The sequence below is a fragment of the Papaver somniferum genome, chromosome 10 (genome assembly GCF_003573695.1).
Source record: "Papaver somniferum cultivar HN1 chromosome 10, ASM357369v1, whole genome shotgun sequence".
Classification (NCBI taxonomy): Eukaryota; Viridiplantae; Streptophyta; class Magnoliopsida; order Ranunculales; family Papaveraceae; genus Papaver; species Papaver somniferum.
The window spans coordinates 39,499,764-39,517,838 of record NC_039367.1 but is presented as its reverse complement, the minus strand read 5'-3'; the positions used below and the strand labels follow the sequence as shown (position 1 = coordinate 39,517,838).

The 18,075-nt window shown below is 35.7% G+C and overlaps 1 protein-coding gene across 4 annotated transcripts; it reads right to left on the bottom strand.

Moving 5' to 3' along the window:
• Positions 1-1,003: 1,003 nt before the first annotated feature.
• Positions 1,004-4,455, bottom strand: LOC113319125 (protein prenyltransferase alpha subunit repeat-containing protein 1-like). 4 transcript variants are annotated; one of them, XR_003345143.1, is made up of 10 exons: positions 4,206-4,455; positions 3,425-3,768; positions 3,182-3,292; positions 2,874-2,964; positions 2,603-2,671; positions 2,245-2,322; positions 1,970-2,062; positions 1,745-1,795; positions 1,361-1,577; positions 1,004-1,269 (listed from the first exon to the last, which is right to left on the bottom strand). XR_003345143.1 is itself a non-coding variant. In XM_026567404.1 (10 exons), exons 2-9 carry the CDS (start codon positions 3,703-3,705, stop codon positions 1,409-1,411), a joined length of 963 nt encoding a protein of 320 aa, XP_026423189.1. In that variant the 5' UTR covers positions 3,706-3,799; positions 4,206-4,455; the 3' UTR covers positions 1,004-1,269; positions 1,361-1,408. The 4 variants fall into 4 exon arrangements, 2 of the variants coding, with proteins under 2 accessions (XP_026423189.1, XP_026423188.1); XR_003345142.1 differs by having other exon boundaries at positions 1,361-1,597; positions 1,753-1,795; XM_026567404.1 differs by having other exon boundaries at positions 1,361-1,597; positions 3,425-3,799.
• Between the last annotated feature and the right edge of the window lie 13,620 nt (positions 4,456-18,075).

Below are 18,075 nucleotides of genomic sequence, written 5' to 3'. Positions count from 1 at the left end.
TATCTCTCCACAGCAAGATAGTTCAAACATCAGATCAAAATGGTTCAATAGATGAAGAACATATCGTTATTAATCACCCAATGTACGGCACGGAACGGAAAAACAAGCCCTACATACGACGTCCTTATTTTCCTTAATACAAAACCGATGGATTCTGATGAAAAATATGAATTGGAACGGCATATACATGGAGAACATCATTAGTACGAGATCACATTTTTGAAGTAACATCCGACTGAATTTTATGAATCTAAAAAATATTTGATTAAAGATCATTACAACGGGATCATATATATGTACAACGAAAAGAGAAGATAAAAACACAAGCTAAAAAGTTTTAGACAATATAAAAAATTAGAAACGAACTGGAATGGCATCAAGTTTAGTAGTTCCTACACCCTGTTACATGTCCTATGTGTAGTCTCACCTTAGCTTGACCAAATTAGGCTATCACATGCTAAGTAAATCACATTTGTTTAGTCAGAAAAGACTACCATAATGTACTTTCGGAGTAAAGCACCATCAATTTAATTTTTCATGGAGTTGACTTCATTTGAACACTTCTCTTCTATATCATTCTCTAAGTAGATTTAAATATGTTTTCTAGAGAAAAGTTGCCCTCTCATCGTTATCACCATTACGTACTGAGCTAAACTACCTTATAGTTGCCAACATGGATACATCTCTTCTTTAATTTTTATATTTCGATCTTCAGTATCGAAGATTGGTTTAAAACTAATAAAGGATAAATATTGATAAAGTTAGATATTCATTACTTGGATATATTAATCAGTTGTAGTTCTTTTTAAAGTATTGTTATGTGATACCTAGTATTATTATAAGAACTTAGTATAATAACTTAACTTAGTATCATGCGTTTGATACCGAGAAGGAAATGGCAGATTAGCACTAAAAAATTAGTTATTCGAAGATGATGAGTCCCATATCCGATTAGTAGGACAAAAAAATAAAGCATTTGAAAATGCTACCGTGGATGTTAGAGTTAGAAAATATAACATCCGTCATTTATTTAGATGAACCGGATGTGGATGACACCAAATCCGTCATAACAAATCTGCAGTAAATTGACTATTTCATTCAACAAATTCAAACATTAGTACATCAAATTCTCTATCGTTGTCTTCAGTAAATTAGGCCGTTCCAAAGTGGAGCCTTTTCAGGGCATAATTTAATGAGCAATGCTTTAAGATCTCCAACTTCCTCTTTTATCTTCTGCAGTGACTCCACCCCTCCAGAATGGGGAATTTGCTAGATACGCATCAAGAAAATAATCAATCAAACTCAAAAATAGTAAACAGCAAAGATTGAGAAGTGAGAGAAAAGGTTAGAAAATAAATACCTTTGATAACCAGAGAACGTAAGCTGCAGCAAGAACTGCCTGTGTGTGTCAGTCTTCAAAGTCGTCATCCCTGATTGTCAAGCATGACTGGAGTAGTTGGATCTCATCAGCCATAAAATTATGTATCACATCTTTTATGTTGAAATCATCTCCGTGAAGGTCGGCACCATCTCGAGCAGCAATACCAAAATGCTGTACCCAACACTGAGAGAGGAACCTGCGATAACCCCATAGAGCCTGAGAAACAGGTGAGAAATAATCGTGTTAGAAAAGACATTCTTAGTGAATTTTCATGATGCGTGTCTCCTATTGTAAGGCTAGACATTCAAGTCGATGATGAGGACTAAATGAAAATGTTCGAGGTCATAAATCATAATATCATACCTCTCTACCTACATATCGCTTTATGAGCATTTTATCCCAGTCTAACTCCTCCTGTCAGACCACAAAACAAAGGAAAGACAATATGAGTTCAAGCATGCTTCACAAATACAAGCACAGTTGCCGAATACTAGACATGGAGGAAAAAGCATTGATTGTCCAAGTCTGGCTAGCTGTATAATTAATAAATGTTTGGTAATCTCGGTGCTGAAAGGGAAAGAAACAAACCTTCCATACTCGACAAAGTTCCGGGTAGGAATTCATGGATACATCTTGACCATGCTTTGAGATGCTCGTCTCTAACAACTTAAGCAATAGTTGCTGCAGTAAGGACGAATAATAAGTCGTTTACCAGAGGAAAAATGTACAAACATTTAAAACTATTTCAATTCATGCAACTGATATGAATTACAAATTTGAGAGTCTGGCTTCGACCTAGTCAAGAAAACAATGAACATGTTAGCAAACACATACAGTAGAATTAAGAAGAAATGGGAACTCACTACGCGATAGTGGAAACAGCAATTGTCAGCAACGTGCAACTCGGCCCATTTTTTTGATTTCATCAATTCTTCTAGCACCTGAATAAAAGACATTTCATCAACTAACAAAAGCTTTTCCAAACTAAATTATCAAGGAAACAGAATGTAGAAAGAGTGAGTTTCATCAGGAACAAACACAAGCAACATGCGTCGGAGGCGGGCAACAAAAGGTAACTGATAAAATAGGGAAATAAAAGCATTCTCTGGGAGTTGTAAACTAATGACTAGACTAGCCCTGATATCAGTTTCAGTTATAATTTCACATTAGCTGGGTAGTACATGGCTTAAGTATGCCACTTCAATAGTCATAAAATCTGACCTGACTCCTTGTCAAGTAAGAAACGAGCCAGCAACGGTGATACCACGCACGATAATTCATTTTTGATTTCTGCAAAGGAAGTAAAAAAGATAAAGCGGAAGGCGTCAACAACAATAGTTTTTTACTGCAATTTCATGCGAAACTAGGACAATCACTGGTGACCAACAGCATGAAAAACAAATGCTAGGAAGGTTACATGAAACGTTATTAGAATGAAGAGTTAATAAACCGTCATCATCTAATTATATCTAGTTCTGAACTAAAAACTAACCTCTGCTAGTTTCTCCACAAGCTCAGATTCCTTATAAACTATCTTCTCCATGTTTGGATGTGTCCCTGCAATGGTCTTCACTACCCAGCGCCTGTTAAAAACTAAATTTAGTACTAATCGATGATCAGACTATTTCAGAGTGATTAAGTCGAATAATTCTACTTCTTTTATGAATGAGTTCAACAGTGATAACTTAATAACAGAAGTGAAACATATAATTACAGACACCAGTAAAAGGTTTCCACTTGAAGAAGGTTTTACTTCTCTTGTTAACCTTCACTCATGAGTTGTTAAATATTCATTATTACCTATGGCTCCAAGCATTTTCACTTTTTGGAGCATAAGAGAGAATCAGGGATGAAAACAGAAGTTCGTCCATCGACGGTGATGATTGTTGCTTCTTGGAAATGACAAGCTTCCTGCATAACAGACACGATACAACTATTCAATTCAATCGAACTTAAGAAATCTGATCTTGGCAATCCTAAAAAGAAAAAATCGACTGTCCAAACATAGTCTATAAACATATTAAGAGAAATAATCAACTAAACCTTGAATTCCAAGCAGTGGCAGAGTCACAGCTTAGCAGCAAAAGAGCCTTGCTATGCATCATTACTTCATTTTCAAGGAAGTCTGCTGAAAACTGAGAGCTATCTGCTGCAGTTTCATCCATTGATTTACCCCTATTTGTGGGTAAGTTAGTTAGCATCTTATATTGCGTATCTGCAGCCTCAAAAGCATGTTTAGCAGCAGCATACAAGGGAAAGAGCACTTCAGTTGAAATGGCCAACTTGTGATCTCTATTCCAGAAAATGGAGTTGCCGCTGGACATCTCATTCTCTGAATTCTGCGCATTATTAGCAGATCCATATGTCTCTTCATTTAGCGCTGCAAACTGGGATGGATGTAAAAACCCTACTTCATCACTGATGTAAAACAAACATATTATGATGGGTAACAAAAAAATCTCTGAGAAATTCCAAAAATACGACTAAACATTGAATTCAACATTCTTACAAACGGAGTACAATCAACATTCTTGCAAACGGATTAAAATGAGTGAAATTCATGACAAGGAAAAACAACTTGAATATGTTATAAGTGGAAAAAATAATTCACTTTTGCTGAACATCATACATGGTCTTCATATCAATTGCCACATCTAGACTAGAAATAATTGGTTAATGTTGTATAACTGGATACAAGTAACTTAATAGGCTGATACTCTTGTGGTGCCAACAAGCGATGCCTGTCAGTCATAAAACACTGTTCCCAAACAAGAAGTAACTACAATTTCACTACAACTTTTCTTCCAAATTAGGTCAAACTTACATTGGCAGCCACCATGGCAGTGGTTACTAGCTTATTATTGTACTTTCAAAATTCAAGGGATTGAAAACGTTTGCAGCATGTAATTCATGGCGAAGAAGACAAATGTATTGCTGCATAGGCAAGAATATAATGTGGCATTATCAATAGGCCTAATTTAGAGATTCTGACATTAGGAACATCTAAGGATTTTGAAGAGTCTTGCGAGATTGAGAAACAGAGTTTAGGGATGGTGAGAGAGGGAGTCTAGACTTTTTTCATGACCTTGGATTTTAAATCAACATCATCATTTATCTCTACATATAAATAAAGTTTATTAAAAATAAGACCTTGTGGATTGGAGCTAAAGTTTAGGTAAAAAGTGTTATCTTTTTTTTATTTTCATTTTTGTCACTTAGCAATGACACATAAAGAAAAAATTGTTAATAAGATCTCCTTCTAGGATGACCTTGGTTATGGGGCATGTTTTCAACTTTCCCGTGGATTCTCAGATAATAATTGAAAAAGTGGGGGTACAACAACCACGCCCAATATTTCAATTAGCAATCTGTATGGACTAACTCCAATATACTTTCAAGAGAATCAACTAGGCTCAATCTTAATAAAGTATATCAAAGAGTTATATCTCTATTTCTCGATTCAATTCTTACTCAAGCAAATAGAAATCTGCGAGTCTAATTGAATTCAAGAGAAATCACTTGAATGGTACCAAAAACCAATGTTCAAAAATCAATCAATTTCAATCAACAACCAAAGGTCAGATTTCCTAATTGATTGATTCAAACGCACAGCCTGTGATATTTCAATTATAAAGATAAACAATATAGTGCAGAAAAGAAATAACACAAACACCAGAAGTTTTGTTAACGAGGAAACCGCAAATGCAGAAAAACCCCGGGACCTAGTCCAGATTGAGCACACATTGTATTAAGCCGCTACATACACTAGCCTATTACAAACTAACTTCGGTCTTGACTGTATAGTTGAACCCCAATCAATCTCACACTGATCCAAGGTACAATTATGCTCCTACGTCTCTGATCCCAGCAGAATACTACGCACTTGATTCCCTTAGCTGATCTCACCCACAACTAAGAGTTGCTACGACCCAAAGTCGAAGACTTTAATAAACAAATCTGTATCATACAGAAAAGTCTACGGTAATAGATAAATCTGTCTCCCACAGAAATACCTACGAGTTTTGTTCCGTCTTTTGATAAATCAAGGTGAGCAGGAACCAATTGATAACCCAGACTTATATTCCCGAAGAACATCCTGGTATTATCAATCACCTCACAATAATCTTAATCGACGCGACGAAAGAAGATATTGTGGAATCACAAACGATGAGACGAAGATGTTTGTGATTACTTTTATATCTTGCCTATCGGAGATATCAATCTCAAGCCAATCGTTACGATTGTACTCAATACGATAGAAACAACAAGATCAGATCACACAACTACAAGAAAGTAGTATCGGTCTGGTTTCACAATCCCAATGAAGTCTTCAAGTCGTTAACCTACAGGGTCTCGGTAGAAACCTAAGGTTAAAGGAGAATCGACTCTAGCTTATACAACTAGTATCATACAGGAGGTGTGGGGATTAGGTTTCCCAATTGCTAGAGTTCTTCTTTCAAATCAGGGTTTGCAATCAATGTTAGCTTAATAACAAAGCATTCAATATTCACCGTTAGATGAAAACCTGATTAGATTCAAGCTAATATCTTTCAACTGTTTGATCGAAAACTTAGCTTGTTACACACAAATGAAATGCAAGTTTTAGGTTTGTGTAACCGTACCCAAACATGTACATTCGTTGGTTCAACAGTGGTTAACCAAATGGTTAGCCATATGAGCATTTTCATATCAACCATATTCTTCTTTAACATAACTAGTTCAAATGACTTAAATGAACTAGTTAGAGAGTTGTTCAATTGCTTAGATCTTATAAGAGTATACAAGACACAATCGAAGCAAAAACGATTTGATTCACTCGAATCGATTCATGAACTTTATAGCCACGGTTTGCAAACTTGCATTCCTTAGTTAATATAATTATAAGTTCACGAATAATCATTTTTAGAAAATAACCAACCTAAGTACGCGGAATAAGTTTGTAAAAAGTTCACAAACTCCAGCAGATTTTCTCGGGAAGAGAACCTCCGACAGTATGCAGACTGGGTTCCGGTTTCCTGAGAAGCAAAGTACGCATACTTTGGTTCAAGGAATAAGGACTTATACATGTTTGTGTTTCCACAAAATGCTTATATACAACAATGGTTATATAATCTAAACTCTCATTTCAATCATTGAAACATTCTTAGAAGATGTTATATAGTTGTTATTCACAAACCATTTTTCGTCGAAGCCATTTTCAAGTGATTGAAACATAACATGACTTTCGTCACTAGGTAAAGATGAACTTGGCCAAAGCGAAAGCTTACCAACACATATTTCGAGAAATAGATAAGCGAGATAAACTCGGCTTGAAATAACAAATGTGTATAATCAAAGTATATATAGCAAAACGACTTTTGTCTCAAGATAAGAGATAGAGTGGATAGACTTTTGAGTGATAGATAAGTTCAAGTCTCCACATACCTTTTAGTCGATGAAGTTCCACCAGTTACTTGAGTAGTTCTTCGTCTTGTATGATGATCGCCATGAAGTTCTTGAGCTCAACTACACTTTCTATCCTAGTCCGAGACTTAGCTATAGTAAACTAGAAATCAAGAATTATAGTTTTGATCACTAACATTGACAAACATGTTTGAGATAACAACGCATGCGAGTTCGACCGAGCAATGCTCTAACAATCTCCCCCTTTGTCAATTTTAGTGACAAAACTATCAATACATTTGGAATACAAAAATAGATAAATAAACTTTTGTAGCTCTTCTTTCACATGTCTAATCTTCAACATTACTCGAAATATTCTTCACTTCCAAGTACTCCAATGATTTCAATTGTATCACAACTTCGACAACAATACTATGGTGATATGTATCACTCCCCCTTAGTCAATACTCCATCTCTCATGGAAACCACTCCCCCTTACATAATGATCCGAAAACCATATGTATTTGTAGTGTGAACTACGCATTAATTCTCCCCCTTTTTGTCAATAAAATTAGCAAAGGTACGAAAACGGGATCCTAATGAAATTTCCAAAGAGACATTTCATGACCAGAAGTAAGCACATATCAACTTATTTAGATGCAATCATATAGCCGAAGCTAATTGCTTTCATCAAGGAGTTTATAAAGATACAAGATAACTCTTATAATATTCCACAGCCGCACTCCCCACAAAGATTTGACAATTAAGCACAAGTTCAATTAAGAACTCTCCCCCGTAATATGTCATTCCCGAAAGAACAACAAGAGCGACCTTAATTTCATAAGAAAAGAAGGATTTATTTGGACATAACAAATCACATACGAATATGAATTTGAATCCAAATAATACTCAACTAAATTAACCACAAGAAAACCCATGATTAATCTAATCGGAAATGCTCAACATAAGAGAACTTACGGAGCCTCACAGTATATACATAAAAATGGATCAGGGAAGATCAATACTGCGGAATAGACAAGGATTCATTCTATTTTCCATCATTATTTGCACAATGACATACAATAGACATAATCCTTGAAAACAAAAGTTCATCCTATCTTCCATCAATATTTGCATAATGATATAATAGGCTTCAAACTTTTGTAATGTCAAAAGTTCATTCATTCTTTTATCAATACATGCATATCGACATACGAAAGACTTAACTTTTGACAAGGTATGGGACAATCATAGTTCACAAACGCAAACACACATATCCCATAACAAATCACAATATATAAAACCATAAAGATTAATACTGCAAAAATCATCTTCCAAACAATTTTTAGAATTTAAACAAATAAACCTAAAAACATGAAGATGAAAACGTTGGACATAGCTATATGTCATCACAATAATGGCTATTCCAAACTCTAGTTGTTCTTCTAAACAAGAAAATAAAATTCTCAATAGAAGATTTATTAGGCAAAATAAAATCAAAGTTCATTGAGAACCTCATACCTTTCAATGAATCCATCAAAGAAGGTATCACTGATTTCCTTTATTCTCTTGACCGTAGACACACCATGTTCGTGAGTTAGAACACTAACTTTATGATCAACAACCCGAGCAAGCTGTCTAGCCTTGACGCAGTCCATGATGAGCTTCTTTTGATTCTGTATCAGAATATTCTGATTAGCAAGGATTCTGGCCTGACCATCTTAGATTTGGTTTATTTGCAGTTGAAGATTTGCAAACTCGACCTTTGAATCGTTATGAAAACGCATTAAATCCTTGACGGAATCATCAATCCAGGAGTTGTGATCCTTTCTTTCAAGCATGTTTTTTAGAACCATCTCTTGAATTGATTCACGTCCTTGAGTGTCATCCTCCATATCAAGGTGCACAATCTCTTGAGATTTTGCAGAGTTCTCCTTATAATTTTTTTGTTATGAATGGAAAAAACACAATATAGAGTAAATATATATGTGTTTGTAAACATGAGAAAGGAACTCTTGTTATGGAAACCCTATGAACTCGTAAGAGGAGGACGCGAACGTTTGTGGACTGTCAGCACAAAAACCCAAACAAAAAAAATAATATACAACATACTTGAGCATTTCTCAATTATTTTCTTTGCACCTCTCAAGTTAGAAACAAGGAAAAGAATACCTGGAATAAGGTGGTAGAGTGAGAAATAATCCCACTATGATCATTGAGAAAGGAGTTGTACATGTCATATGACAGTTTGATCTTTGTGTTCTTCTCCTTTCTTCGGTTGACTTTCATCCCAGAAGAGTAAGAAACAACTTGTTTAACATATCCGTCAGAAGGTTTTCTCTGAGGACTAAATCTAGGACCTCTTGAGATTGGTTCAAGAGGATCAGGATAGAGAGGAATCCGTTTTCTAGACTTAGACTTACCAGATTCATTCTTATAAACACAGGGAATGTGTTCATTACTGGCACATGAATTTATACCATTGGGATGAACATGTACCATGTGATGATTTCTTGGAAAAGAAATCATTTTCATAAGGTTTCTGATTTTCTATGGGCACGACATTCACTGCTGAAGTTGACAGACTATTTACTCCATTGATAGTAGAAGGAAGCAAATTATGAAGATTCGAGATTTGTTTCCTCCTGGCAAAACAATAAATAGCAAAGTGATTCTTTTTCCCACAAAATGTACAGGTTAGTGGAGGAGAAGCAATAACTGGCACATGTTCATAGCCATATGAGAAGATTGTAAGTCATGTAAACCTTTCTTGACACAACCTTTTTCTAGAGGACATCTCTTCATGTGATGTAATTCATGAGAATTAGTTGGTACAGAAGAATTTCTCCTTAAGACAAAGTTTTCCTTTTCCAAGTGAAAAAGCGGGGGTACAACAACCTCACCCAATATTTCGATTAGCAATCTATATGTACAAACTCCAAAATAATTTCAAGAGAATCAACTAGACTCAATCTTAATAAAGTATATCAAAGAGTTAATATCTCTCTTTCTTGATTCAATCCTTACTCAAGCAAATAGTAATTTGCGAGTCTAATTGTATACAATAGAAATCACTTGAATGGTACCAAAGACCAATGTTCAAGTATCAATCAATTTCAATCAACAACCAAAGGTAGGATTTCCAGTTGACTGATTCTAACGCACGACCTGTGATATTTCAATTATATAACAAAATATAATGCGGAATAGAAATAACACAGCCAGCAGCATTTTGTTAACGAGGAAACCGCAAATGCAGAAAAACCCCGGAACCTAGTCCAGATTGAACACACACTGTATTAAGCCGCTACAGACACTAGCCTACTATAAACTAACTTCGGTCTGGACTGTAGTTGAACCCCAATCAATCTCACACTGATCCAAGTTACAGTTGCGCTCCTTACGTCTCTGATCCCAGCAGGATACTACGCACTTGATTCCCTTAGCTGATCTCACCCACAACTAAAAGTTGCTACGACCCAAAGTCGAAGACTTTAATAAACAAATCTGTATCACACAGAAAAGTCTACAGGAATAGATAAATCTGTCTCCCACATAAATACCTACAATTTTTGTTCCGTCTTTTGATAAATCAAGGTGAACAGGAACCAATTGATAAACCAGACTTATATTCCCGAAGAACAACCTGGTATTATCAATCACCTCACAATAATCTTAATCGACGCGACGAAAGAAGATATTGTGGAATCACAAACGATGAGACGAAGATGTTTGTGACTACTTTTATATCTTTCCTATCGGAGATATTAATCTCAAGCCAATCGTTACAATTATACTCAAAACGATAGAATATGCAAGGTCAGATTCGACAACTACGAGAAAGTAGTATAGGTCTGGCTTCACAATCCCAATGAAGTCTTTAAGTCGTTAACCTGGTTTACAAGATGAAACCTAAGGTTAAAGGAGAATATACTCTAGCTAATACAACTAGTATCACACAGGAGGTGTGGGGATTAGGTTTCCCAGTTGCTAGAGTTTTCCCTTATATAGTCTTTCAAATCAGGGTTTGCAATCAATGTTAGTTTGGTAACAAAGCATTCAATATTCATTGTTAGATGAAAACCTGATTAGATTCAAGCTATTATCTTTCAACCGTTGGATCGAAAACTTAGCTTGTTACACACAAATGAAATGCACGATTTTAGGTTTGTGTAACCGTACCCAAACATGTACATTTATTGGTTCAACAATAGTTAACCAAATGGTTAGCCATATGAGCACTTTCGTATCAACCATATTCTTCTTCACCATAACTAGTTCAAATGACTCAAATGAACTAGTTAGAGAGTTGTTCAATCGCAAGGAAATCTTATGTAACTACACAAGACACAATCGAAGCAAAAACGATTTGATTCACTCGAATCGGTTCATGAACTTTATAGCCACGGTTTGCATTTTGTATTCCTTAGTTAATATAAATATAAGTTCACAAACAATCGTCTTTAGATATAACCAACTTAAGTTCGCAGACTTAGTTCGCGGACTTAAGTTCCCGGAAGGAGTTCTCAAACTCCAGCAGATTTTCTCGGGTCGAGAACTTCCGCCAGTTCGCGGACTGGGTTCGCGGACTGAGTTCACACCTCTTGTTCCGGTTCTCTTGATCAACAAAGTTCGCAAACTTCGGTTCAACGAAAAAGGACTTATACATATATGTGTTACCACACAATGCTTATATCCATCATTGGTTATATAATCTAAACTCTCATTTCAATCATTGAAACATTCTTAGAGGATGTTATTATATAGTTGTTATTCACAAACTATTTTTCGTCAAAGTAAGCAATTTTCAAAGTGATTGAAACATAACATGACTTTCGTCACTAGGTAAAGATGAACTTGGTCAATGCAAAAGCTTACCAACACATATTTCGAGAAATAGATAGGCTAGATAAACTCGGCTCGAAATAACAAATGCGTATAATCAAAGTCTATATAGCAAAACGACTTTTGTCTCAAAGATAGGAGATAGAGTAGATAGAATTTTGAGTGATAGATAATTTCAAGTCTCCACATACCTTTTAGTCGATGAAGTTCCACCAGTTCCTTGAGTAGTTCTTCGTCTTGTATGATGATTGCCATGGAGTTCTTGAGATCAACTAAACTTCCTATCCTAGTCCGAGACTTATCTACAGTAGACTAGAAATCAAGACTTATAGTTTTGATCACTAACATTGAAAAACATGCTTGACATAGCAACGCATGCGAGTTCGACCGAGCAATGCTCTAACACCAAGGATCTGCACTGTTCATGGGATAGAACAAGAGATGCACCTAGTTTCTCTTTTTCTACACGAAGTCTGTTTAGATCTGATAAATGCATCTCGACCAAACATTTTTCTCTAATTGAGTCTTCCTTGACAATATCCTCAAGAACACTAATCTTTACATGTTGTAGAGTAGTTTCTTGGAGAAGTTTTTGAATGTTGTTAGATAAGGACTCAATGATGTTATAGAGTTCACGTTCTCGACCAAGAGACTTTTCAAATTCATCAATAAGCTGAGCATGATCCTGAAAATAAATAGCCTCGGTAGAATTTTTTGAGATTCTGGTGAGCTCCATTTCAGCTTTTGCCATAGTGTCAAATGTCTCATTGGAGGGAGAGATGTCAATATTTGATGGAACAACCTTCCTACCTCGGGATTCAGAAGAATCTGCTAAGGAGTAATCCTTTGAGGTATTCCCAAGACATTTGGCATAATTAAAAGCTTTAGAAGACATCTTGGTATGTGTATATGCCAGAGAAGAGATTCTGTCCTCAGACTCAGATTGCCACAAACACAGACTTGTAAGGTCTTTAAACGTGTTTGCCTGCTCTGATACCAATTGAAAAAGCGGGGGTACAACAACCACACCAATATTTCGATTAGCAATCTGTATGGACTAACTCCAATATACTTTCAAGAGAATCAACTAGACTCAATCTTAATAAAGTATATCAAAGAGTTATATCTCTCTTTCTCGATTCAATTCTTACTCAAGCAAATAGAAATCTGCGAGTCTAATTGAATACAAGAGAAATCACTTGAACGGTACCAAAGACCAATGTTCAAGGATCAATCAATTTCAATCAACAACCAAAGGTCGGATTTCCCAATTGATTGATTCAAATGCACAACCTGTGATATTTCAATTATACAGATAAACAACATAATGCAGAAAATAAATAACACAGACACCAGAAGTTTTGTTAACGAGGAAACCGCAAATGCAGAAAAACCCCGGGACCTAGTCCAGATTGAACACACACTGTATTAAGCCGCTACAGACACTAGCCTACTACAAACTAACTTCGGTCTGGACTGTAGTTGAACCCCAATCAATCTCACACTAGAAACAAAAATGAAAAAAAAAATAGATGGAAAGACATGGGAAATTATCAGAAGGCAAGCGCATCGTGCGATTTCACTAGTATGGTTAAAAAAGACTTACTTGAAGCTAGGCGTAGGGTTTATACTTCAATATGTATCAGTGTCAAATCTCCGATGCAGAGCAACATAAACATCAATACCATTCATCTTGACCAAATCGAATGCAGATCACCTGATATAATCTCATTCCTACGGAACACGCGCATTTTTCTTTGTAACCAAAAATGGTGAAATCAAATCCCCCACACACTTGATAACATCAAATTCTTAATCTTCAGAAATTGATAACATCATGTCCTCATATACTTGATGAAGCCAAATCAACTACGTCTTCATAAGGCCAACCAGGAAAACTCAAAACTTTCTCTTCAAATCTACTATTCAACCAAATATCTGATACCAATTGTTGGGACAATTGTCCTTGATACCAACTATTGTACCATACCAATTGTCGGGGTTCGGAGCCATTTACATGCTAAATAATGTTGGAAAACAAACTCGCCAACAAGAAATCCTAGATTTCTCGGATTGCTCCATGAACCTCGCTACGATCTTGGATGAGAAAAGGAGAAAGAGAACACGCTAATGCAAGTCATAGATAAAAGCAACAAGTAGAGTACTCATGGATTCAACGTGGTTCAACAATATACACAATGTGTGTGTATTGTCTACATCCATTAAAACGAAAACAACCTCTTTCTTTAATATAGAATCACCGACTGAGTATTACAATGTGATTGACTAATCAATCCATCGACTCACCACAATGTGACTGAACACAAGAGATTCTCACAAATGCTCTATAACTCTAAAGTAGTGTCTTCACCCAAACGAGATAATGTTTACCGCATTATCCACCACAACGAGATGATCATCTCTACATACCCTGACATAAATTATCATGGTTGCTTTCTGCTGAACACCAATTATTTACTCCAACACCACCAAGATGATATTCTCTTCAAACACGATGTCTTACTGACATCTCCATATGAAAACTCCATAAAGACGTATCTCTCAACATCGATAAGTATTACATAAGCGTCACAATGATGTACTCCTTCCATCATTAATTATCTCTCACATCCACCCCATGAGGTGGGATGAATTGCTCAAGTATCCATTGAGAATTTCATGTCTAAACACATAGCCTAGACCTTCTTATATGAGTCACAAACTTGATTCCCTAATATTAACCTCCTTGGATTAGAAAAGCACCACAACTAGCAAAACCGTGGTCAATTGGGAAACCTATCTTAATATGGAACGAAACTAAAACTTGTGTTTTCCCATCGTCTACTCACTATGTCACTCATGTACTGTGAAAAACTCACTGAGTGCATTTTGAAATCATATAATTTGGTCCCTTAAACAGAACACCATCGTGCATTTCTCTTTTTATTTTTTTTTCCTTTCTTTTTCTCATTGTTCTGATACACTTTTTCTAAAATAAAATAAAAAACATTCTGATTGAAAATGTTTGTCACACAGGGATGGAGCCAGAAATCTTTCACAAAGGAATTACTGTACAAAACATATATTTTAGGTGGGGCTTATTAAGGGATTTTTCTTCCAAATAACAAAAACATCAAGGGATGTTTAATGAATTAATAAAAAACAGGGGGCGGGGCCCACCCCTAGGATGCACTTAGCTCGGTCCCTGTTGTCATAGAAATGGGTAATGCCATAGTTTGGTGTATTTTGTTTTAGAACAGTTAGCCTGGATACATTACTACTTGGGAATGGAGCGTCAGATTTTTCCGTACTAACCGTTTTATGTACATTAAGCACCCTTCATGGGCCGCACTATCAGATAGAGACAGAAATCCCATTTTTCAACCACTTTCTTCTGCAACGATAACTCCAATTAAGACTCGAGCTTTTTGGTTGTTGTCTACGTCAATGCTACTGGCTAGCTTAAATGTTCATTGATGGTAAACATATGGGACCTAATTATGAAGAACTCGTTCCAATACCCTTGGCACAAATCATCATGTTTTTCTTTTTTTTCTTTCCGTCATTCATTCAATCACTCAATTCTTTGTTTTGCGATGCATATCAAAAAATGCTAACTGTCTATACCTATCTATATTGTCGGTGTTTTTAAGTACATCTCCACATTAAACAAAACTATATTGGTCGAAATTTGTCGAATAATATAAATGGCCAACTTGTCTACTGGATTACCTACACTGGAATTAAGTTACCAAGAATGATGCATTTTCATTGGCATATATATTTTGCTGCAACCTTCCTCGTCTGTTGTTTCTTTTTTTTTTCTTTTGAAGCATGAAATTCAATAAACTAACAGGAATTAGTCCTCGAATGAGTTGGGGAAGTTGAGTGTACTTTGAATTTTGGGGATTTTGAGAGAGTGTAGAGAGTTTGAGAGATTTTGGTGTTTTTGAGTTCAAGGAGTTCGAGGGAGTGTAGAGAGTTTGAGAAAGTTTTTAAAGGGAGTTTGGGGGAGTTTGAGAGAATTCATTCCTAATTAAGAAACAACGAATCCTCATTTGCAACTAAAAATGATCTTTGATCGAAAGAAGAAAAAAAATGATCCTATCTCTGTATCAATTTTATGTTATTGTTGTGCAACGAGATAAATTCTTTTTCTTTCATTTTAATGGTCTCCATACAATTCTAACTCCCTTTGTTCACGAACATTATTCTATATATCATCCGCTATATTTTTTCTCCATGCATTAGTTTCTTGACGTTGTTGTTTTTGAGTTTGTGTCAAAATTTCATCGTCATTTTCAAATGTTAATGAGGATGGATGGCTATCTTCCTTTTCCTTGGATGGAACTGTCCATTCTATGGTGTGACAGAAAATATGGACCCAAAGTTAAACATAAGAAAATCTTTAGTATGTGACATGAACATACTTATACATAGTGACACAAAAAGCAATCTATTTTGAAAGGACCATGTAGGTTGAGGTTATAATCACAATTATATTACTACACTAGCATTTTAGAAGGTGAGATAACCTTAAAAAACAGCCAGGAAAGTTGGAAAAGTGAAGCGTACACTGTGCCATCTGTATGTATATCATCAAGCCATGTATCATGACAATAACCAATGGAAAGGTGCCTAACAGACCAAATTTTCACATGGGGTCTGTTTTATTTTTACAAAGAGTTTTGAATATCTGTACCAAGACACAGTACAATTTTGTTTTCTCAAAGCCTGTAGTAGTTTTTCAAAGACTATAAATATTCATATTAATACAAGGAATGCTAAAATTCAAAATACAAGGAATGCTAGGCCAAATTGTTGATATAAATGTGTAAAATAATTATTTTAAAACATATATGCCTATAATCCCCCACTTATATTTTTAAAATTATTGAGCAAGATCCGTATAGTTATGTGCATAAGCAAAGGTATCTTTCGGTTTTGAACCTTTACATAGTATTAAATTCTCCGAATTCTGACACAGAGTGTACATATGTCTTTGAACTCTATGGAGAGAACGAATTACTTAATACACACACAACTATACTAAGAGTAAAGTCCTAAATTCCAGCACATTACGGCCTTGTGCCTATCCCAGTTTCAATGAATGTTCTAGAGAACTGCCCATGTTCTCATAGAAAGCAGCCACACTTTCTCATTCACATAGGTGAGTCTATCAACAGTACTCCTGTAGCTTGGTACCCCACTCTATACAGAGCTATAGACTTCATTAAGAGTTAAAGAACTCAACCTTAACCCGCTTCAGGATATCATGCCATGGGAAAGATGCATGATTCTATCTCCATATCATTTGTGAATCGTTATTCCCTTTGAACCTATTTCTAGGTGGATATCCATCACAAAATGACTCAACTTCTAGTGGGCAAAAATCACATGCCTTTGGAGGTATATAATACCTTTTCCCTAGCTAATCCTTTCGTCAAAGGATCAGCTAAGTTCTCTTCCGACCTAACATGGTCCACACGTACAACACTAGTTGTGAGAAACTCCCTAACTGTACTGTGCTTTCGACGCATTTGTAGATTCTTACCGTTATAAAAACAGTTATGTACTTTTGCAATTGCCGCTTCATTATCACAATGGATCATAATAGCTGGTACCGGTCTATCCCATACAGGAATTTGAGAAAGCAAGTTTCTCAACCATCCTGCTTCTTCACTAGCTGCTGCTAGTGCTATCAATTCTGACTCCATCGTAGATTGAGCCAGAATTGTCTGTTTCTTTGACTTCCAAGACACAGCGCCACCAGCAATATTAAAAAAATATCCACCAATGGACTTGGAGTCATCTGAAAGAGAGTTCCAATCAGTATCACTGTATCCTTCAAGGACTGCAGGAAATCTATTATAGTGTAATCCTAGGTTAACGGTTTTTTTAAGATACCACATAACCCTCTCAACTGCATTCCAGTGTTCCAAACCAGGACAACTGGTAAACCTGCATAAAACCTCCACTGCATATGCAATGTCTGGTCTGGTACAATCAGTTGCATAACGAAGACTACCAATTATACTAGCATATTCAGATTGTCTAATGCTATCACCAGTATTCTTAAACAGTTTAACACTAGCATCAAAAGGAGTACTCACAGGTTTACAATCAAAATAGTTGTACTTCTTTAAAATCTTTTAAATATAATGAGACCGATCTAAAGAAATGCCATCATTAGTTCTAGTAATCTTAATTCCCAGAAACCATGTGAAGTCATCAAGTTATCCAATTTTTCATGCCATTGCTTAGGAGCTTGTTTCAGACCATAGAGTGACTTATCTAACTTACACACTTTATGTTCTTGACCAGGAACAACAAAACCTTCAAGTTGTTCCATGTAAATTTCTTCTTCTAATTCACCATTAAAAAAAGCTGTTTTAACATCCATTTGATGAACAACAAGATTATGCACAGCAGCAACAACAATCAAAACACGAATATAAGTCAATCTT

What these genes read in the sequence shown, in the direction of transcription:
- LOC113319125 (XM_026567403.1), bottom strand. An exon ending in GCCACTGCTTGGAATTCAAG is followed by an intron (nt 3,293 to 3,424) that starts GTTTAGTTGATT and finishes TCTGTTATGCAG; the next exon opens with GAAGCTTGTCATTTCCAAGA. An exon ending in CTTACTTGACAAGGAGTCAG is followed by an intron (nt 2,323 to 2,602) that starts GTCAGATTTTAT and finishes TCTTTTATTCAG; the next exon opens with GTGCTAGAAGAATTGATGAA.